General features: G+C 26.2%; 1 protein-coding gene across 1 annotated transcript in view; it reads left to right on the top strand.

Annotated features, from left to right (window-relative positions):
- Positions 1 to 18,665, top strand: part of LOC129973481 (sodium/hydrogen exchanger 9B2-like) — a 64,403-nt gene extending 45,738 nt beyond the window's left edge. Inside the window, exons 6-12 of the mRNA XM_056087502.1 lie at positions 688 to 863; positions 6,454 to 6,566; positions 9,221 to 9,379; positions 10,336 to 10,441; positions 11,629 to 11,765; positions 13,217 to 13,294; positions 18,471 to 18,665. Coding sequence (XP_055943477.1) covers positions 688 to 863; positions 6,454 to 6,566; positions 9,221 to 9,379; positions 10,336 to 10,441; positions 11,629 to 11,765; positions 13,217 to 13,294; positions 18,471 to 18,665 — 964 coding nt within the window. The remainder of the gene's footprint in view (positions 1 to 687; positions 864 to 6,453; positions 6,567 to 9,220; positions 9,380 to 10,335; positions 10,442 to 11,628; positions 11,766 to 13,216; positions 13,295 to 18,470) is intronic.
- The last annotated feature ends 5,367 nt before the right edge of the window (positions 18,666 to 24,032 follow it).

The following is a 24,032-nucleotide window of genomic DNA, read 5'->3' as shown; positions in this document are numbered from 1 at the left end:
TTGCCAACATACTTACAAAAGTTCAAATTAAAAGAAGTTAAGTCTTATTGCAAACTAAACTTAGAATAGTTTAGTTTTTAGTATGTGTCTGTATGGCATAAAATAAATATGAAATAGGTTTTCTAGAATATAAATGCGAGAAAAAGATTCTTGTGACATTAAATTATCAATATTATTTAATTAAAAAAATTCCACAGTATAAAACAGAGTTTTTATATATAGTAATATGTACTATTTAATAGGATCCTAATAGCTAATTTCTAATTGTCAATGATAGGCATATATATCAAATAAGAAAAAAAAAAGTCTAAATGAAGTAAATAATTATGTTTTATGTACTTTGAGTCAATAACTGTTCAGATGAATTACAGAATTCTACATTTTTATTAAATAATGAAATGTTTATTGAAAATAATTTCTAAAGTGAAATTCCTCATAGATTGATCAGATTCGTTTGTTTATTAATTCTTCAGATTCATTGTTTTGACTTAGAATGTCAAGAATATTTTACTGAATGTGGTTTGTAGGGCCAAGGGACTGCATACAATTTAACCTTCATAATTTTTCAGAAGTGCATTTATTTATTGAAACAAAATAAATAATTATTTTTATGTTCTGTGTTGCTTTGTATTCTAATATTTTATTCATTATTGCATTTTTTAAAAGATAAAATTTTTTTGTTAATAGATGGTTAATGTCAGCTATATCTCCTGAAGTCGTTATGCCTTTAATTATTAACCTTGAACAACAGGGTTATGGTATAAATAAAGGAATAAATACTTTAATAGTAGCTGCTTTGTCTTTGGATGATATTCTAGCTATTGCAGCTTTTACCGTTTGCTTCAGTATAGCTTTCTCAACAGGTAATTTTCTATTTTTGGTCTAGAATTAGGTAAACTCAGTTTCCCAGAAAGCTGATTTATTAATAAAAAAATGTGAATTTTTTTTACAATTGGTATGAGATAAAATGCAAATGTTTAGTAAAAAATAAATGTAATTGAACAGGATTGTGCTATTGACAAATAAATAATGGTGAATAAAACTGCTTTATTTCTTTAATGTGGTAATTATGGTAAAGTAAAATATGAACAATAAGCATTTTTAAGTGTAAGCTTTTAGAAAGTTATATTGTTGCATAAATACTTGGTTTGGGAGAGTTGCTTTCCAAAACACTGTATGTTAACATTTTTAGTTTAAAAAAAATATTGGTGTTTATAATCATATATAAACATTAGCTGCAGTTTTTAGTACAATCCCATCCCTTAGATCATTATTGCACTTTTGCATGACTCACAGTTTTATGCATTTAGACATTTGGATTTTGTAACCATTCCGTATATTGGTTTAATTATAAATTGATAAATATTTTAATCTTGTGAATTTGGCACAGCTTAGTCAAAGATGGCTTTTGTGCCATAAAAAAACGAAGTCAACTCAACATAACTTTTCTATCCACATCAATAACATTAAAAATGTCTCTTTTTTTTACATCAAATCCTGTTCACATTTTTCAACTTTTTAAAACAACATATTATTTCATAAAAGTGCATTATGAATTGTACCATATATTTAAAAAAAATGGCAAAAAAGGGGGAAAAAAAAGGACCAAGAATTAAAAAAAAAAAAAAAATGTGCACAATTTAATACAAAATTTACATTATCTAATTTAATTTCAGGAAACATAATGTATAGTGTATATTATTAATACATGCACTTTAGAATAAACAAACTGAAATCATAAAATTTTTGCTTTATTCTTAAAAAATTATTTAAACCTATATTAATGTTCATTAATAAATCATTATGCCAATGTTGAACTAATGTATTTGTTTGCAAACATATTCTGATTGTTGATATATGATAGTCAATTGACAAAGTGAAAAACAAGTACTCAATTGATAAAGTGACAATATGATACTCAATTGACAAAGTGAAAAACAAGTACTCAATTGATAAAGTGACAATATGATACTCAATTGACAATGTGCAAAACAAGTAGCATAGCATGTCCCCAATTTGTATGCTTCTGTTTGTATTGGTATATTTGTATTTGTAGCATTAACCCATTTGCAGCATTTTATAATAGTAAATATTATTTATATGCTGTTTTTATTTCATTTTGGAAAATTATTTTTGTTTAATTAGGCTTTATAGTATAAAGCAGCGATTCTCAACCTGTGGGGCACGCCCCACTAGGGGGGCGTGAGCACACTAGAGGGGGGTGCGAGAATATCCAAAAGAAAATATTATTTAAAAAAATTGATTAACTGATTAAAAGGAAAGCACACATACACACAGAAAATAAAATGCATTTCGACCCATTTAATAACTTATTCAAGTAAAACAACTTACTAAATAAAAACATAATAAATTTTTTTAAAAATTAATGTTTATTAGGGATTTCCTTGGGCCTGTCTTGCAGAGCAAAATTTTTCGAAGGAAGGCTTGATATTAGAAATAGCCACTTTCAGTTCTGTTTCTATATTTATCCAGTATCTATTTTTTGTCTTCAAAGAAGCCACAACAGAAAATCCAATTTCACAAAGGTAGGATGTTGATAATGGTAATAGAATGCGAAATGCCCTTGTTTTTAGTGCAGAAAAATCATCCTTTACTCCTCCCCAAAATTCAAATCGTGATTTGTTATTAAATTGTCTATCAATTGTTGTGAAGTCTTTGAATTTTTCTTCCTCATCATTTGAGAGTCCTTCAGGAGTCTTATGAAATGGATCCCTAACCCACTCGTAACTTGCTATCAGTTTATCGTCAGCAAGAAAACACTTTTTAAATGTCTTTGCCAGCATGGCTAAATGATTTTCTAGGGTTACAAAAACAACTTTTACATGTTCTTCGTCAGCCTTGTAAGTGTTAGTACAATCATCCTCATTTGCAAACATTATTAGGTTTTTTGCTTTAAATTTCTGCTCCACAATTCCAGTTTTTAACAAAAAGCATTAACTTTATCACTCATATCCAACATATGTGTATTTGCTCCTTGGAGTTGCAGATTCAAGTTATTTAATTTCTCCAATATGTCGACCAAGTAGCTCAATTTCATCACAAATAAACCACCTCGAAAATTCTTGGCCTCTGGTCTGTTTTCTTCTTCAAGGAAAATGGCGATTTCTTCTCTTAATTCATTAAAACGTCTCAAAAATTTCCCACGTGATAACCATCTTGCCTCGCAATAAAATAGTAACGCTGAATGTACTGAACCCAAGTCTTACAAAATGCGGGAAAGATTTTGATTTCAGGGGTCTCATTTTTATATAATTTACGGTTACAACCGTAGTAAATACAATAATCACACCAGGACTCATTTCTTTCGAAGTCAAAGCTTCTCTATGGATCATGCAATGTGTCCAAACGCACTCAGGCGATTTTTGTTTTACAAGTGCTTTTATACCTTGGAATCTTCCGGACATTGAACAAGCACTATCGGTGCATATTCCGACACAGTTTCTCCAATCAATGTTTGCCTTGTTCATAAAATCATTTAAAATAACAAATAATGCGAGCGCTGTGGTTTTAAGTTCTATTGGATTGCAGAAAAGTAGTTCTTCTACTACTGACATATTATTACAAAATCGAACTTAAGCAATTAAATGAGCATCTTTATTACAATCTGTTGCTTCATCAAGCTGTTTTGAAAACAATTTGTCTCGCAACTTCGGGAAAAGCTGACACCATCTTCAGCTGTATGACCAATTCGACGAGCAATAGCATCATTTGAAAGAGGTATGGGCTGCAATTGTTTTGAAAAATTATCTCCAAAGATAGTTTCTACAATCTCAATTGCTGTTGGTAAAATAAGTTCTTCACCAATGATGTGAAGTTTTTTACATCTGGTTATTTTATATGAAACTTTGTAAGACGCAATTAAAGCATTTTTATTCACACACAAAGTTTCTTTAAAAAACGATTTTTGCTTTTTATATGATTTTAATTTAAATTCGAAGAATTCTCTAGATTTGTTGATGTACTCACTATGAAGCGTTTCCAAATGTCGTTTAAGTTTAGGTTTCATTCTGTCTGAGGTCAACATTTTTGAGCAAATGATACATAGGGGCCTTTCTTCTTCATTTACTTCAGTATTCGTAAAAATAAAATTAAGTATTGTTGTGAATATATATTCTTGATTTTATGTTCGGAACCACACTAGTCTGTGTACTTGTTGATGCTTCACTATCGTCTAATGCTCTCTTACTTCGGCTTAAAAATTTATCCATGAGTCTGCATAAATCTTCTGCAGTGAATGTTTAATATGGAGAATTGCAGTTAACAAGAAAACATATATAACATACACATTCACGATAGGTTCGATAGCTATAGAAGGATCGATTCGAATGAGGCTGGCTGGAATTGAAACTTGAGTTATCAAACAATTTCTTTCTTCCTATGATAAAACATTTGCTCTGCGCATGCTCGAGACGGCATCGGTCGTGTGGATTCCCTTCCACAAACATTACTTTTTTTTCTTCTCTCTTTTGTTTAGTCATGCTTCTGTTTTATTTCTTTTATTATTCGAAAAAGTGTATTCTCAGTTTCTAAATTTAGCTCTACTCTTCTAGGTTAACGTTTATTAACGAATTTTTCTACTTTCATATTCTTTTAACGTTACCTCTCTGTTTGGCTTTCATTTCAAATATAATATTTAAATTTTCCCCGCTTACATTCGCTTCATCTGTTCACCGACCGCTTGGTAAAATGCCAGAAGTGGTTTCTCGCCAACGTTGGCGAGCTTTTTCTCTTGTTTTGGCAGTTAGTTAAAAATAATTTAAAACAGAATGCAAAATACTCAAAATACATTATTGTTGTATACATTTTATTGTAAGCGGGGGGCGCGATGAAAATTATGAGTGCAAACTGGGCCACGAATACTGAAAGGTTGAGAAACGCTGGTATAAAGGCTTGACAGTTGAAAGCCAACTGTATCTGTAAGAGACAACCTACAGTTATCCATATGGAACTGAGGCTTGAAAAAAAAAAAGCCAAGAGCAACTTCACTGTGTTTTTTATGGAATATATTTTTGTTTAGTTGCTTATTATCTTTTTATTACAATAGCTATGTATTATGGATTTTGAATGTTCCATATCAAATTCTTCTAAATTTTAAGTTGAGTCTGCCCTTTTCTTGGTATGGTGTAGAAGTTTGAATTAAGTGTGCCAGCCTGTGGTGTCATCCAGATGACCGCAGTTCAAAATTATGAGATCCGTCCCAAATTATCCCTAGTGTTGCTTTAAAACAGAACGTTAATAAAACTAAAGTTAAAACTTTTTTTTTTTAATTGAAAAATTTCTGTCAGTCAAATTAATGTTTGCAAATTTGATAGTATAAGCTCTTTCAAGTTGATGCAATTTTAATAAATCAGGATTTTCTTTTATCTCTCAGTCAGAATAAAAAAAATAATAATAAGGAAACAAAGTATTCTAAAATGAACAAAATTTTACATGAGAAAAAAAAAAAGTATAAGAAGACAATAGTTTTAGCTTGTTACTTTTGGAATTTTTTTTTAATTGTTTCTTAGCACCAAATGCCTTTGTTTTTTATTATAAACAAAGCATTTATTACTGAATATGCCATTTATATTTTGTAGGTCATAATATTATAAATACTGAATTGTTGAAAGTAATGATAATATGTTACAGTTTTGCTGTGTATTACGCCCTTAGTTAAATAATAGGAAACATTATATGCTTACAAGTGAGTAACCTGAAATGTGTCTAAATGTGTAAATGAGTAATGTGTCTAAAACATAGTGTTATTAAAAAGCTTATATGATGTTTAGAATGGCATAAGTGTCTATATAAAATATTTTTTTCCATATAAAAGCAAGAGAAATTGGATATCCTAGATTGCATTCTGTTCATTTTTGAATACTTCTTTCATTTAGGTATTTTTTGATCATGATTGTGAGTATTTTTCATTTTGAAACTAAAGTAATATTTTTTTTTCTATCAATCTCATGCCAATTTAATGGCATGATTTCTTCAATCAAAGTCCAATTCAAAATAGACTTAGAAATGCTGTTAGAATAAGCATGAAGACACTGGGGAATATTTATTAATTTGAAATGAAAAGAGTTATCTTTTTCTTCTTCATGATTTCAGTTTAAAGTGTAGGTAAATGACAGTTAGATTTTGACAAAATATATTGAAATCCACTAATATGAAGAGCCAGAAATAAAATATTTCTCTCTCTATATATATAATGTGTGTGCCTTAAAATTAATTAATCACATTTTTCTGGGTATTATTTATTATTTTAGAATTAGTTTCAAGTAAATATAAAATAGATGAAATTGGTGCTTTTATATATCACTTATAATTTTAGAATTTTGGGAAAATTATGTTACTCTGCTTAGTTAAGAAATAAATACATTCATTTATCTTTGTGCTTTATCGTGTATCGTGCCTAGTCATATTGTTTATTTATTTATTTTTTTGTCTTAGCTGATTTAACATGGACTATAATAAAAGGCCCTCTAGAGCCCTTAGTAGGATTTGCATATGGAGCTGTGTTTGGAGTAATTTTTTGGTACTTCCCATCTATCAAAATGAAAAATGTAAGTAACTAATCTAAAATTTTTCATCAGCTTTAATTTGAAAGTACTTTAAAAATGTCTTTCTGTTTAATGAGTTACTACTAGTCTGGAAGTGAGTTATGTGCTTTCCAGTAATGATGGTGATTATTGATTGATATATTTTGCAGCTAAAAACCTAATTTCCTATTAGATTTTTTAGTACGGATTATGGCAGTCTTTGTTGTATTTTAAAAAATTTCAAAAAATTAGATCTGTATTAAATAATTTCTGCAATTTTTCATTATCATTGTAGTTGACTTCCCAAAGTAAATATATTTAATGTAACATATTCTAAATATTTATTATTTTAACTAAATTAAAAATATGTAGAGGAAGCTCTAAATGCAAATCAAGGAAAGGGTTACCACAAATTTCTGTTTTGTCCTTAGGATATTTAAATATCAGTAGTTTCAAGATCTCTCTCTTTTTTTTTTTGTTATTTCTAATCATTATAAATTAATTAAGCAAACATTATATTGGAAAACAATTTTATTAGCATATTGAAAAAAATTAAAGTGCAAAGAACTTTGTGAATAAAACTATGCAAATAACTCTTAAAGGTTAAATAATACATGATTTCTATCTATAATACTTTTAACAACTTCAAATTGCTTTTAAAAATGATACTGAATCAGTTTTTCAGATATTGAAAATGAAATGCTGATTGGTTATTTAACATTAATTGTTTATTTGTTCTGGTATTTATCAAAAACATATAATTTATAAAATTGATAATAATAATACTATATTTAATTCATCCATTAGATGAATGCAAACATGAAAAAGTATTAAACATATAGTAAATATATCAAACTTAGTATTTGTTCTATGTATGAATTAAATTGGTTAAATTTATAAAGTATCATATTTAATGTAATGCAGTAATTCAATCGTTTTTTTTTCTACTTAATTTGTAATTAATGTTAAAAATCTTTGCTATTAATTCACTACTAAATTTTTAACTATTAAAACTGTACCTAACTATTATATACAGACTCTTATGTAGGAGTAGAGGTTCTTTTTATTATTTAGATTTACAAATTATGGTTAAATAGGCATTCAAAGTGTATTTAAAATAGTATTCTTTTTAACATTTTGTTTAATATTTATTATTCAGATATCTATTTTCCATTTTTAGGAATAATATATTTTAATATTATGTGGAAATTGTATATCTTTTAATGTATAAAGCTATAGCTAAACTGGCTTTATGCTAGGATATTGTACTAAATGATTCTTAAGTTGAAGAGACCAATCAGTTTTAGATATTTCATAAATTAGTGAAAAAAATCTCGCTAACAAATTTTTAAAAAGATATATTAAACAATTTTTGGTTTAAAAGAAGAAAAAATTCTAAATATATTTTGAGCAAAGCATTATAACTTTTTATTTGTTATGTTTTTCCATTAATCATGCTATTAATTAAAACCTATGTTGAACACCTATGTAGCTAGAAATTGACTTGCATCTGAAATTGGTAAATATAAAGTCCAACACATTGAAATTGAGTGCTATGAAACAGGCTTAATCATTACATTAATCCTCATCAATAATGAATCTTAATGATTATTACTATGCATTATTATTCACTATGATCATAATTGAATAGTTCTTTAATGATATTATCCATATGATTGAATCTTATTTCTAAATTTTGTTAAATTTTATTTCTATTATAAAATTTAATTTGAAAGCTCCTGCCATTGTAAGCTTTGCATAGTTAAATCAGTTCTAATTGCAACATAAGTTTTTTTTCATACTTTGTGAATAATATAAATTATGAAATTGGTTTCTAATTCAATATGAACATTTATTTAATACTTTTGATACTATATTATGAAAAATTAAATCAATTTCAGTTTTAGATTTTTTTTTTAAATAATCTATGTTTCAGAGTTGGTTTCTAATTCTATAATAACAGTCAGTTAATATAAATTATTCTTTATTTTTGCCAATATTTTATGTTTATTATTTTTTTTATATATATTCATTATTTGGAGATTGGTATAGCAATCCATATTCAGTTGAATTTTTTTAATTGCTTGGTTATGCTGCAGTAATTAATGTTTTGTTACCAGTTTTTTAATTAAAATTTTTCAAGATAATTACAATAAAAGTTTTCCAAAATAAATGAATGTTTGTTTAAACATCCAATCCAAAATATTCAGCATTAAAATTATGGATTCATTTAATAACATCATTAATTATTTGTAAAATAAGGTTTTGTTATTGTCAAATGAAGTAATTTGCTTTTCAAAAATATTTTCTTTCTTTATAAAGACTTGTTTAGTATGTAATTTTTTTCCAAAATATGTGATTACATTTTCTTTCAAAGAATTATTTTGTACTTTTGAACTGCTTTATTATATTTCATTAATTATGCTAGTGACACAATAAAGTTATTAAAAGAATAAATTGTAATGTCAAATACTAGCAACTAATCTGAATCTTTTACTAAATGTCTAAAGCATTTGAGAATATGATTTTAAAATGAGATTTTTTTCTTAGTTTATTTATTTATCATTATTGTTATATCAAACATATAACCTTTTATTTTTCAAATCATTTATAAGGATAAAATTTTTCAATTTTAAGAAAATTGCTGTATGTTTTAATAAACTGAATTATATTTCTAGGCTAAACTGGTGTATTACAATATCTTACTTCTATCATTTGGGTGCATGGCAATCTTATTCTTGAGTGATAAGTACAGGTTGCCAGGTGCTGGACCGCTTGGCTGTATCACTCTTGCATTTGTGGCTGGAATCAATTTTAGGAAGAATGAGCGTCAATTTGTAAGTGAAGATGGTTGATAATTATTTTTCTTTAATCAATAACTTGCAGATCAGTTAAACCAGTCAGTTGAAGACCAGCTAGTTTGAGATTGATGGTTGTTAAAAATTTTAATTAAATGTTTTATTCCTAACATATCCTAATATTTTCCTCCATAAAGTATTTTAAACTTCAAATATTGATAGGAATATAACTCATTTGAAAAGCCCTACATCATTCAGTGTGCTATGCAAATACTTTTCATAATTTTCTATTTTTTTTCTTTATATAGTAACTACATCTCAGAAAACAATAGCAGAGTTTAAAGATAGGCATTTTCAATTATTTTCATCATTGCTTGATTCTTCAGTTAAACCTTAATTGTAAATACAATACAATTTCAAATTTTTTATTAAAAACATGCTTAAAACTGAAAACCTAGTCAAAGTAGAAAATTAAGTCAAATCTTCATATTTTAATCATAACAATGGAAAAATGCCAGGATGAAATATTAGTGGCAGGAATGAAAATGATTTGAGTCTCATTACAGTCATGAAATATATTGTTGTAAAATATTCTTTAAATTCTTAGTAAAAAAATAATTAAATTGGTATTTAGAAAAAAATTATTATTTGGCATTTTATGATGTAAAAATGATTTTTGGTTTGTTATATTTGTGGAAGTTATCTTGATAAAATGCCAAATTTGTTTAATTTTTAATAAATTTGTTCTGAGGTGCACATCTCCACCATCCGAAGTATATATGGGAGAAATGTGGTGTATTTTAAATTAAATCTCTGTGCTGTAAAGTATCAAAATCTTTTTAAACTTTAAAATTAGTAGAGATTTATTTTAGATTAAAATAATAATAATAGACAAAATAGTGGTGTGCTTTAATTTTAATGCATATATAGAATTCTTGTTTGGTTCACCAAAAATTATTTTACATGATAATTATATTTTTTCTCCTGCTATTTAGAGAGGAGTACAAACTGTAGCCAAAGGTATTTGGATTATTCTTGAACCATTTCTTTTTGCTTTAATTGGAGCAGAAGTAACAGTGGAAACACTTCAAAATTCTGCTGGTAATTATGAGTGATTTATGTATACTTGTTGAGACTGAAATTTTACAATGCATGTTGCACAAGTTTCTGAAGTACAAAAGAGGGAAAAAAAGTCTTTGTTATTGATATGTAGTTTCTACCATGGAACTTTGCTTAACAAGCCTAATTCATTACTCAATCTTATTTGTAAGGTTGGATATTTGTTAAGCAAAACAATTTTTTATTTAAGAATAATATATTCCATGAAGAAAAAATAATCACACCCCCTTATAATAATATAGTCTATAATTTTTAATATATATATATATATATATATATATATATATATATATATATATATATATATATATATATATATATATATATATATATATATATAATATTTGCTAAGAAAATTGTCTAAAAACATTGGTTACATACCATGCTTCATAATTTGTCAAAAATGAGACAACAGTATCATTAAAAGAATTAATTACTGCTTTATTAGGGTGATGATGCTTATCAGTGTATGATCAATTATTTCCTATGGTTTCAGCATCTTCCTTATTGAAAGCTTTTTGCTCTGTCAAGTCTATTATTTCCTCCTTTCCTGTCCAAACCGTCTCTACTGCTTTTTGCTGTGACACAGAATGCAACTCTATAAGTTCTTCAATAATTCTGGCTGCATTCTTCCACTACTTCATCAATATTGCTGCTACAAACCTTTAGCCTCATAACATTGACCAGAATCATTCATCTTGTCGATTAAGGTTCTTGGGGCATTTGCTTAAACTCTCGGAGTTGCATTCAACAGTGCCAAAACATTTTACAAAATGAAATTGCATTTTATTTTGTTCATTAAATAAATCTAGTTATGAGATATGATCATTAAGCAAGATTTTACTGCATTTTGAAAAGATTATTTGCATAAAAATTCCTTTGCAAAGATGATACAATGATACAATGAAATAAAAATTCCTTTGCAAAGATGTGATCAACAATTTTTTATGTTGTATTTTTGATTGGATTGATAATTTCATCAGTAAAATTTTGTAAATATGTTTAAAAGGGTTTGCTGTTTACGATTATATTTATTTTAGAGTTACATTCTATTGATTTTATTCTTTCATATTGAAGAATTTTTTATATCTTTTTAATTTATACATTTTTAAATTTTCTAATTTTGAAGATTTTTTTATATAGAAAATTTAATTCTTTTTCTTTTCTAGGTTTTGGAGCATTGTCCATATTATGTGGACTTAGTTTTCGTTGCTTGGTTACTTATTTCGTGTGTTCAGGTGCAGGTTTTGTACATAAAGAAAAATTATTTATTGTTGTGTCTTGGATATCTAAAGCCACACTTCAGGTATGCATCTATTTACTTTCCACGCACAAATTGTGCACATAACAGTGTTTCTGGCATTAAATATCCTTTATTATCTTCTGGGTTTAGTTCAAAAATAAATATGATATTAATATTATTTTTATTAAAATTTCATTCAATTTTTACTATTATATTTGAAACAAGTTAATTATTTTTTTTTCTAAAAATTATTTGTTGTGCCTTGGATATCTAACACTACAAAAGATATACATTCATTTTACATTAATCTATGTTTCTGTGGATAAATTTTGTATTTCTGGCATTTACAGCATTTCTTGTATTAATAATCTCATTTTATAATTTGGGATTTGCATGATGATAATAAATATATATACAATTATTATTTCTGTTAAAACTTAATGCAATTTATATTATTACAAGAGTTAATAATTTTTTCTGAATTTTAAAAGTAAAGTGTATGTGAAATGTATATTTATATGAGTCATGTGATGACTAAAAGGAATCTCAGAAAATGATGAGAGGAAAAACTAACAAAAGTAGATATTCTGACATTAATTGGATTGTTTTGATTCATACAAAATGATTAAATTTTATAAAATACATATCATTTCTTAAAATTTATTTTGTGAAGATATGCAAGTTTATTTTGAAATAAATCTTGTTAATATTTTGTGTTGCCTACTTTAATAAATTATATTTTTGTACAAATGTTAAAGTAGGAATATATAGGAACATAACAAATCCTTATTGTAGGAATGTATTTTTTATTCCTTTATGTTTTATCATTAATATTGTTTCGAAAGTTACATCAAATATTGCTTTATCATATGATGCCTTCAATATTTTTGTTAATTTGTACTGTAGAAATATAGGAACTTCAATGAGTTTTATAAAAAAAAATTAATTCCAAATATTTTGTTTCAGTTTTGTATAACTTTCACTATGAAACAATCAATAATTATAAAATAAATATGCTGACACTTACTTCCTTTTACTAAACTGCCTTTAACTGTGTTCTGTTTTCAAAAATAGTCCATTTTTACTACATTAAGATTAGCATACCATATTTAAAAAATATGAAGAAAAAAAAATGTCAGTTTTTTTTTCTTTGCTGAGATAGAAATTTGATGAATTAATTTTGTAGTAACTTACAATCACCATATTTATTAATTTTAATGCTTTTATGAATACTACTGATTTTCCAATAATTTTTTAATGAATTTTTTGAAATGCCATCTTTTTTTTTTAAATTGTTTAAAAAATAATAGAGAATTTCAATTTATTTAAAATTAATTTTAAATGTTCAATGTATATATATTATTGATAGTGAATTTTGAGTTATTGACATTAATTTAAGCAGTTAATTAAACGGATGCCTAAATATTCATTCTGTTATTGTTTTCTATTTCTCAATTTCTTTTTGCTGTTATTTTTTCAAAAAAAAAAAAAAATGATAAAAATCTTGTTTTCAGGCTGCTATTGGATCACAGGCTTTAGATTTTGCTAGGCAACATGATTTAGATGAAGCTCTTATTCAGTATGGAACAACGGTAATTACTTATTCATATAGAACAAAATAATTTAAAGTTAGAATTGTTATCTGATTGTAATGTAACTACTTTTATTACACATAATAGAAATTGTTTATTTACATTTTCAAAAGGAGTTGCTGTAAATAATTGTTTTGAGATGAAGAATTTACTTAAAATACTATAATTTTATACTTTATAATATTTTTTAAACAATTATGTGAAGGTGCAATTATGTAGCACTTAACATATATTAAATACATATCTTTTGACATTTTTTTGTTACTATTGTTCCATTGACTCAAAAGATTTTTTTAAAAAAAAATTCTTATTTATTTTATTTTTATAAAAATTGGCATCATAAAATATGTTTCATTTCTTAAGTGTATTTTGAAAATTCAATGCATTTAGTCTTTTATTTATTTCATTAATGCTAAAATTTATTTTTGAATGCTTTTGTAAAGATGTGTCAAAGATTTTGTATAATTAAATATGTTTAGAGTTGTAATTCTGATCTTAAGTTTGTTCAAATTATCCTCTTTATAGTGCAGAGAAAATTATTATTCTTACAGCTCTTATAAGGATGCATTTATATTTGACATTGTTCTATACATTTAGGATTTTTATTTAAGAATCTGACTGATGTTGATATACCTAATTTAATGTTGACAATCCTTGAATCAAGGCAAATAAATGTACACTTTCCATTTCATAATGAAAAGAAATAAAGAAGCTGTTACTACATATGTGGCTTCAAAATTAATGGGCGATGAGATTTTCATGATCTATAGAAAAATTAAATCTGAGAAAGCCTTTTTCTACCAGGATAGTTGATTTATCAGTAAATTGGCAATTGTTGAATGTTAAGATTTAAAAAGAATTTTCGACTTTATTAATAAATGTGGATATTTGTAGTGTGCGATCGATTTTGAACCTCTTTTTGTTGAATTTATATGGTTTATTCAAAGATTTGCAAGCTAAAGAGATGATTATACATTAAATTTTCAGAGAATGATTAACTTTTCTGGAATTTTTGGAGAATCAGGCATCTAGAAAATACAATTGCAGCTGAACTTTCCATTGAACCAAGGAAAAATTATAACATTGTATATTGAAAAGGTACATCCATAATGCAAAGTTTAAATCATATAAATTTACAGCTAGATGGAAAAAGGATCCCACTTGTCAGACAGAATTTCTTTCAACATAAACCAAAATTATCCAACCATTATTTATTTATTTATTTTACATTTTTCTATATAAAGCAGCCACTCTTACCAATTTTTTAGCATATGATATGAAAGAAAGATGAAAAGATGGTAATTGATTGTTTGAAAGCTGGTTATGATGTTATGGAGGGCTTAAAAACTGTAACTAACATTTCTTTGATTTTTCAAATAAAGATTTGTATTAGAAAAGTTAGTAATGGTTTCTTTAGAGCTAAAATGCAAAAAAGAAAAAAATAATAATAATAAAAAAAAAATAAGCATATTAATCTGAAAGGGGGAAAAAAAAAGGAATAAGAATCAACAGATTTGAAATATGAATGTCTGGACTTAGTATGTACCTTCATTTGTAATGTTTTGGATAAATCACTTCTTAACTATATACTTGTCAGAAGTAAAAATATTTAGATCTGGGGAGAGTAGCGAAATTAAACCTACACCAATCAGACGAAAACCGTTCTTTCTGTTCTTGCGAATAAAAAGTGCATGCATACATATGCATGCAAATTTTACTGAATTGCCTGTTATTCTATTTTAATAGAAATGAATTTTTTAAATGATGTTTCTGGCAGTTCAGCAGAGTATTTGCTAGCAACAAATTTGTTAAGTTTAAAATATTCAAAATCAAATTGAGAAATTTTCATTAAAATATTTTTGAAAAAAAAGCTTATTAGAAATTGTAGGAAACAATTTCTAAGAAGTTTTAAGTATGATTCCATGGATAAAATTCTATGTTTTGGCCATAATTGGTAGAAAGTTTATTTTAAATAAAAGCATTGAGGTTGAAATATATGTTACAGAACATTTGATTTCAAGTTGATTAAAAAAAATAATAAAATAGAAAATAGAATTAAGAAAATCAAATGTAAAATCAAACAAACAAACAAACATAAAAAACGTCTGAAAAAAATGGAATTGCGAAGATTACTATCTCAATATGGTGAAAAGCTTAAGAAAAAGAAACATATTACAATATAAATTAAATTATTTAAAACCAAAAAAAGACAAAAATTAAAAATAGAGTTTTAAGACTGCAAAAATCTTTGGACAAACTAGTTGAAAAGACGGAAGAGAGCAGAGATTTTCATTGCATAGTTGTATTAAATAATTTTAAGAATACAGGCTTTAATTGATTAATTGGAAATATAAATTTAAAATATTTTAATGCTTTACTATTTCCGGTTTATTCGCTTAAAAATAAAATAGATTTCTTAACTTGTAGCTATCTATTGCCTTACCCCCTACAATCTACCAAGCACTGGTCAAAAGTATGGTTAGAGATTTTTATGGAATTAACATTTTGTAATGAATTTTTTTTCTACTTAAGCGTTATGTGTTTGTAAAGCTAGCAACCTTTAGAAGTTTGTAAAAAACTAGCATTTAATAGTTGCTGTATGATTACTAATGGTTGGACGCTTGCATTGTGATCCCAAAATCTATTTCGAGCTGCTGTGCTCTTTCCGATTTCCTGTGTTTTTGTGAGTGCTAATATAACCTCTGATATTTGATTTCCATAGTGATTTGCTTGGTGATGGCTGGTGGGAACGACCACAGTGAGTTTGAGTAATCTCTATTTCTAATAAAAGGGAATGTATTGATATGTGTATTGACGCTCTATAGGACGTTTGACCTAAATCTACTGAATTTGATACAAAACACTTCGCAGGAAGGAAAGTTGCACCAAAATTTTGGAATACGCCTTGTGGGATTTTCTTTTTTTAATTTTCATTTATTTACTTAGACATACCGCTTTGTGTGGTTTTTATTTTCTTGTATACGCCGTAAGGAGGAAGTATGGCAATCTCCGAGCAATTCGAAATTGAGATTTTGAAGAATATCAACATTTTAGACTTTTTGATCTAGACGAATGAAATTTAGTGTACAATCTTTATACCAAATTAGTAGATCAAAGTTTGAGCAACATTCTCTCTGAGAAAATCTGTCTGTCCGTCTGTTCTAATACAAATTAACACGATAATTACAAAACCAACAGAGATACGTAGATAAGATTTGGGGCAGAGATTTAAAATCTATAATGTGTACCTGTCAAAATTTGAGTGAGATACCTGTCAAAATTTGAGTGAGAACGAACAATGGGTTGACTGTTTCTCTGCCTGTGCTTTCAGAAACATGTAAATGCGATAATTCAAAAACGCAGTGACTTAAATATATCAATTTAGGTTTAGAATTGTGTTACTTTAAGTGCAATTTCGTGCCGAATTTTTGTTTCAATCGGTTGAGAAAACATGTCTAAGACGCAAATTTTGATTTTTGGATATTATTAACTGCATGCCAGATATTAATCTCCAAGGGTCACACGATATATTCAATAAAAGTACTGAATTCACACCAAAAGTTAATATTTCGTAACTATTTTTTGCCAGTGGCATGCAAGGCGTTCTTTGGAATGTCACTTTCACTAGAGTGTATGCGGGAAAGTTTTAGGAAGACCACTCCCCCTGGTTTTATTTACTTTTTGCGTTTAGCTATGTTTAAAAAATGTACCATTTAATTTTTTTTTAATAATGATTATGATCAATTAAAAATTAGGCGAGATTTTGGCATTTATTCATGGTAATTCCGGATAATAATATTACACAAAAATGGTTTTGCACTATTTTGAAATTTAAAAAAAAAATGCAATATCTTTTAAATGATCTTAATTTATTTATCATGCAGATTTTTTTCTGAATTTAGGTAATTTTTTAAAAATAAAATTACATTTTTTTTAATAATGCATGTTGAACTTTCAACAATGCACTTCATTGTTCCAATGTTATTCAAACCATTTTCATTGTTTTATCAAATATTTATTTATTTATTTTTTTTTTGTATTGTAGAAATTTAAAGAGTAGCAATTCTGCTTATTGTCCGAAACGTTCATGTGAGGAATGAGTAAGTGAACTTACGGTGACACAAAAATCAATGCCCAATTAGAACATAGAATACTACTGAAATAGTTATGTTTCTTATGGCGTTATAATGTTGTGGGACTTGATTCCATTAGGATGATTTATTACCACAATAAAAATATAAAAGATACTAAAATAACACAAATTTAATGCCTTTGATAAGTAAAGTTTTGCTTTGTTGAGGATAATTGAACATCTAGTCATCCATAACAGATTTAACTGAAATTAAATGCAACCAATATTCTTTGTAAACTGGCTGATGACCAACAGCAGCTAATATTTGATAAAATAACAGTTTATTTAATTTTGCATTTTTTTATGGTTTTGTTTTATTAATGAGTCAGTATATATATAATTATTATTAAAGGCTCTTTCCCGAAAAAAGAGATTCTAATTTTTGAGAAACATTACAAGCAACAGCATACTTAATGTTCAGTTGTCTTGGGATTGATTCTTAATTCCCATCGTATTTCTCAAAAGAAAAAGGGATAGAGACAACTGATATTTATAAGGATTAATTTTGAATTTGCAGAAAAATTTAAAAAAAAGAAAGAAATCACAATTATACTGGATATTCAAGTTAGGAATGTCCAAAAGTAATTGTTGATATTGAAAGAGTCAATCCTGATTAGTTATGAGAAGCTGCATTATCGATGATTGCACTGAATGTTCTTTGAAGATTATTCAGATCTATTTACCATTGATCTGGACTGCTTTATACTACAGTTAGCATGCATGTAGATGCAACAATTTAAAGTTTGCTGCTTTATTTGCCTAACTGAATTTAAATGAGTAACACATAGTGAATGTTTTTCTTCAAATTGAGTGAAACTACCACTCTCTAAATCTATATTTTAGTAGAATAAGACTTAAATGGGAAGACTGATTTCAGAAATAGCAAGCTTTTGCTTACTTCTTAAACATCTACATAATCACTTCCTGTAACTTACAATGAATTTTATTGAATGGCAAATAAGCTTGTGGAATTTATGAAAATCATATGTGCTTCTGTTAATAGTTAAATATTATTCAGTTGATATGTTTTTTTCTTCTTTTTAGGTCTTGAATGTGTCTGTGTTGTCAATTGTAATGACAGCTCCTTTAGGTGCTGTATTAATTAGTCTCCTGGGGCCTGTTTTACTGACTCAAGATGTCATTCGAAGTGATAGTGATGAACATTTTGAAGAAGAAGATGCCAATGCCGTACAGACAGAAGAGCAGTCTTCTGCAGTTTTGGTGGAAAAAGATAAGTGAGATACAGAAAGAATTCACTTTTGAATATTTTTCCATAGTTAAAAAATATTTTAATGTAATGGAATCTTTTTGTTAGTATCTCAGAAAATGAACTAATCTGATTTAACAGTTTTCATAGTACTTGTCAGATGTATTTATACTGAATAAATTGCTTTTAATGCTAAATTATTTTTAAGTTTTCATTACTTCTGTCAAATATTTTAATTCTTGAGAAATTTATTAGTGTTTTATAGAAGTGTACTTTGAGTACTCTTTCTTAAAATATATTTTCAAAAAGAAAGAGTTCAGATAATTGCAATAATATTATTTACTGTTTCAATTTAAGTTTATGTAAATGATAAAAGACATTTTCATGGTGCTTCCTATAATGTGTTGATATCTGTTTTCCTTTCACTTAATTGATATTATTATATTTAATTTAAAGTTAATTTTTATTATGCCATATGTTATTTTAATTTCTCAATTTAATATTATATAACAAACATTTTATATTTCCATGTACAATGGATCCATACATTGATAGTATTATATTTCTGATATAGAAGTGCATATAATGAATGCAGTGGGACCAATTTTAATGTTAAAGAAATTTCTGTGTTAAAATATAGTCCATCCATTTTATATATATAATTTTTTTGTTGCAGTTGTTTGTTATTGTCTTGCTTTTAAATTGGTGAATTTTTGTAGTATTATCAATTTATATGCATTATCAGCCTGCTGTTATGCAAGACATGATATCTAGTTAATTGAAATGCAAAATGTTCGCGAATGAATGTCTCAATTTTGCAGGTTTAAAAAAAAAGTGGAACCTTGTTGTTTTCAGAAATAAAAAGTAACAATTAAAAGTTTAAATTCAACATCATTATAAGTGTTCAGTGTGAGCTTCTCCAGAAATAAGAATCATATCAAAGTGATATGATAATTTATCCTACAGTTTTTTTCTGTATCTCTGGTATGATAATTTGAAAATACGCAAATGTGTCTGTTTTATGTTTGCTGATGGCAGTTGATAGTGGTACAACAAACATCCATTGTAGCCACAAAAGTAAAATAAAATTAATGTATAAAAGAATTTTTTTTTCTTTCTTACGAAAACTTCACCATAACATGCAGAAAATGAATTATTATATGTTGCATGATTTATTATATTACCTGAATATCCTTTGTGTTTAAATAGGGCTTGTATAGAACATTTGTAACTTTATTGAATTTAATCTTTCAACTGTTCTGTTTGACTTCCGTTGAATAATAGGATTGTATTTTCTAGTTTTCTCTTAATAGTGCTTTAAAAATCGGAATATTCATTCATGTAAGGACTCACATTAAACACTTGTAATTATATTAAACCTTTACCTATTATTCTTTTTTATTTCTGAGGGGCAGCAAAATTGTACATTACTTTTTTAAAAATACCCCTGTAAAGTTGAGATATTCGTTTTATGCAGCATCATATATATTTTTATGTATATACCATTCTCTTTCCTTATTATTAAATGTTGACTTTTTATAACTGTTAAGTATTAATAAAATATTTTAAGACCTTGCTCCTGACAAACTGTTTATTGATAATAATCAATACAGTTGACATGTGTTTCATTCAAATATATTAGTTTGTTTTATTTTAACTGTCATTTTGTTTGTATTTTAAGAAATTTATAATGGTTAGAGATTGGTTAGTTGTAAATTGTATATTAGAAGTTTACTAAATTCTCAGATGCATTTTTAGTATTTATACCACCAGAAAATTTCATAATTGCTTGCTGACTTAGAGTATCGAGTTATCTTTAAAGCCTATCTGTAAGTGTAATAATAGTAATAATCCTTCCAAAATAACATTTAATACAGTTATTTAAAGTTGTTTCTTAAGAAGATTGTAAAATTAAAAAAACGTTTTTTATATTTAATTATGTATTATCATTTAATCTAAATTGCACCATTTCCCAACATCTATTATGAGAATCATTTTGCAATTCCATTTAATATCAATTATATAAATGTAAGGTGTAATTACTTTGTTATGATAAAAGATTAAATATTGCATTTTTGAATAATAATATTTTGTTCTACGATTTTCATTTATTTGAAATAGGAAAGAAAAATTAGTTTTTTTTTTTTTTTTTTTTTTTTTTTTTAATGTTGGGAGGGCAGTAACATGTTTAATTAATAATTAATATGAAGTAAATGTGTTCTATAATATAATTTTTTTTTTTTTGAGAACACATTTGCCTGTCAGTTTCTCCTTTTTTTATCATATAAAAAGCAAAAGATTCTCTTATTATAAAGGAATATATTTTATAATACTTATGTATTTTTCATATCTCTGTTTTAGATAAATAGTATTTAATTCTTTTGATAGTTTCCTTTTAGTTTAATTATAAATGGGTAATTGATTTTTTTTTTCAGATAAGGAATGGGTGCATAATTTATGCAACAATTCTTATCTAGACATAAAAATGTTCAGTTAAAACTAATGCCATTTTCTGTAATTTCTTTTTTTAATTAGTATTTTTATTTATCTTTAATTAATTTATCATCTTTAATGTATTCATCCATGTCTTTTTTTTTAAAATTTTCTATTTTAATATGTGATAAATATTTTCTTCAGTTAGGTATTTTTAGTTTGACATTTAAACAGTCAATATTTAGTTGCTATTATTTTTTACCATTGTTGAATAATAAACACTCTTTTATTATTTCTTTACATGATTATGTTTAAATATATGTTATTTTTTACTATACAGAGAATTTTTACAAACTTGAAGCGGAGAAACTGCTTCATTTTCTGCGCACAATTTTTTGTAGTGTCTAAATTTACGTGATATTATTGTTGAATGCATTCTTTTATTTACATTGTGTATTTATTTATTTTTTCTGCATTTTTTAAACTTATCATATCTACTGATATATAATCAATGTTAAACATTTCGAAATTTCTATGAATTTTTAAAATTTCATAGAAATTGTCATATATTTATTATATAATCTTTTGATAGAATGATGTAAATTGTATTTTGTTGATATATTCAGGTGACAATCATTTTGCATATTAATGTTAAGTGTGATGCATTTACCTCTTTTAAAATGAAAAAAAAAAATGCATTTTGTGGGTTATTGAAATTTTTTATGCACTATTTTCTATTCAAAGTAAAATTTTTATTGCTACACATTATCATCAACCATCTATTAGTATGTTAAGACACTAGGTTTTACATTCATAGTACATTATATGCTAGTGTGTTAGGAGTGTTGAAGAGAAAATGCTGCAGTTTCAATTTTTGTAATATGATTAACTTAGTTCATTGCATTAATTATTTAAGTATAATATGTGATACATTACAACACTCAGTTATTTTTTACATTATTTTTAGGAAAAGTATTGATAACTATATTTGAGACACTGAAATTGCTAATATTATTGGTAAAAAACTAATAAAAGATATCTTATTTAAGTAAGTGCAAAAAAATTTGATTAATTTGATTTGCCTTTTAGTATGATAACATTTTGCCATTCCAGAATACAAAATAATAATAATAATATTTTACTGTTTTATAAAAATATGTCCTTTTTTTTAATATGATGTTACTGTGGCATTTTCAAATAAGCTTCCTATTATTATGAAACTTTATAGAAGTGCTTTATATAGAAATGTGATATTAATGTTAATCTTGAGTGATGTTTATAGATTATTAGTTTTTGTCCTGTTACAATAGAAATAAAACATAATTGACTGCACTAATAAATATGTGATTTTTTTTTTTTTTTTATCAACATGCAAAATACAGACTCTAACTTATACAATCACAACTAACCCATTATTCTAACTTTTCTTATTGTTTCTATATATTCACTTTCCTTGTTATTATTTTTCAAGTCTTAAATATTATTAAGATCTATTGTGCCATTTTTTTCTCTTTATTTTACCATGAACTCAGTCATTTTTATAGCTTTATTATTGGTTCAGAAATTAATTAAGGATTTTATAAATCCTTAAGAAATTTATTCTAGATTTCATTTTTTGCTAAGTTTTTTTCTTACCCTTTTTTCTTCTTCTTCTTCTTTTTTTGGAGTACTACGTGAACATAATTTATGTGAAATTGAAGGGGAAAGGAAGAAACTAAGGGGAAAAGATATTCTGTGAATAAGGTACAACTGAGTAAATATGAAGATTATAGCTTTTAGTTTCATTTCTAACTGATAAAACAGTATTTTATAATAAAAACTAATAAAAATGTTGACCATTTTTTGTAATAAAAACATTAAATTAATTTTCGTTGGTATTTTTATCGAAAAATTTCTGTTATTGGCCATACGGACATCTGGAAGAAATGTGACTGATATTGTGTTATTAATGTCAAGCAAAATTTATTTTTAATCTTCGTTTTCCCAGTGATACACATTTGTTTCAAAAGGTATATATACCCCTTCTTCAAATGTTGCAAGCTTCTATGATAAATATGAATTTTTAGTTTCATAAGCAAACCCTTTTTTCTTTCATAATGCTAAATAACTCACCAATTTAAAAATATTGATATTAGATATTTTTCACCTCATGTGATTATACAGGATATTCACTCTAATCATAAATCAATTTCTAATTTTTAAATTGGTAAAGATAAGCATATACTTCCATTTGGAGAAAAATGCTTTAAAATGCATGAAGAATTCCATTTTATATTGTGTGAGTTAATAAATTTGAAAATATATGATATGTAAACTTTTACTCAGTACCTGGGTGTTATGAATCATATTTAGAAAAATATTCTTTTTATAGTTTAGCATTTAAAACAAAAAAACTGTTCCAATCTTCTGCAACAATTTGGTAATTGTTGGCAATTACAATTTGGCATATGGTTGCTTCAAAATATTTCAATGATTTTTAGAAAGCTTTTATTAAAATCACTGACATCAGTAAGTTTTTGTGAGAGCAACTTTAGTAGTTCAAAGAATGTCAAACCTGTGTTTTGATTCTCGACCAGTATTGCCCAACATTTTGGCTATCATACTAAATGCAGCATCTATGAACCTAACTTGATGCATCTTTGATGTCATCAATATTTTCAAATTCTATTGCAAATATTGTGACCTTTATGTAACCCCAAAATCGACTTTGATTAGTTATGGCGAATGTGAATTCATTGAATGAACGAACACATTGAATCTCTTGCTTGTTGGCGCCATTTTTACAACAATTTAATGAAAAATAACTATTTTTATGTTTGTTGTGTTATGTATTGAATTAAAAGATAAAGGAACACCATTTTTTCATAGTAAAAAAATTGCTGTATTATATTTAAAGGTTCTTTAGTAATAATTTTTTATAATAAGGTAAAGACTTTATAACCACCCTGTGTAATTCATTTTGCCAT

Source organism: Argiope bruennichi, chromosome 1 (assembly GCF_947563725.1).
Source record: "Argiope bruennichi chromosome 1, qqArgBrue1.1, whole genome shotgun sequence".
Classification (NCBI taxonomy): Eukaryota; Metazoa; Arthropoda; class Arachnida; order Araneae; family Araneidae; genus Argiope; species Argiope bruennichi.
Note: the sequence above shows the minus strand (reverse complement) of the source record. Positions and strands in the feature narration are given on the sequence as shown.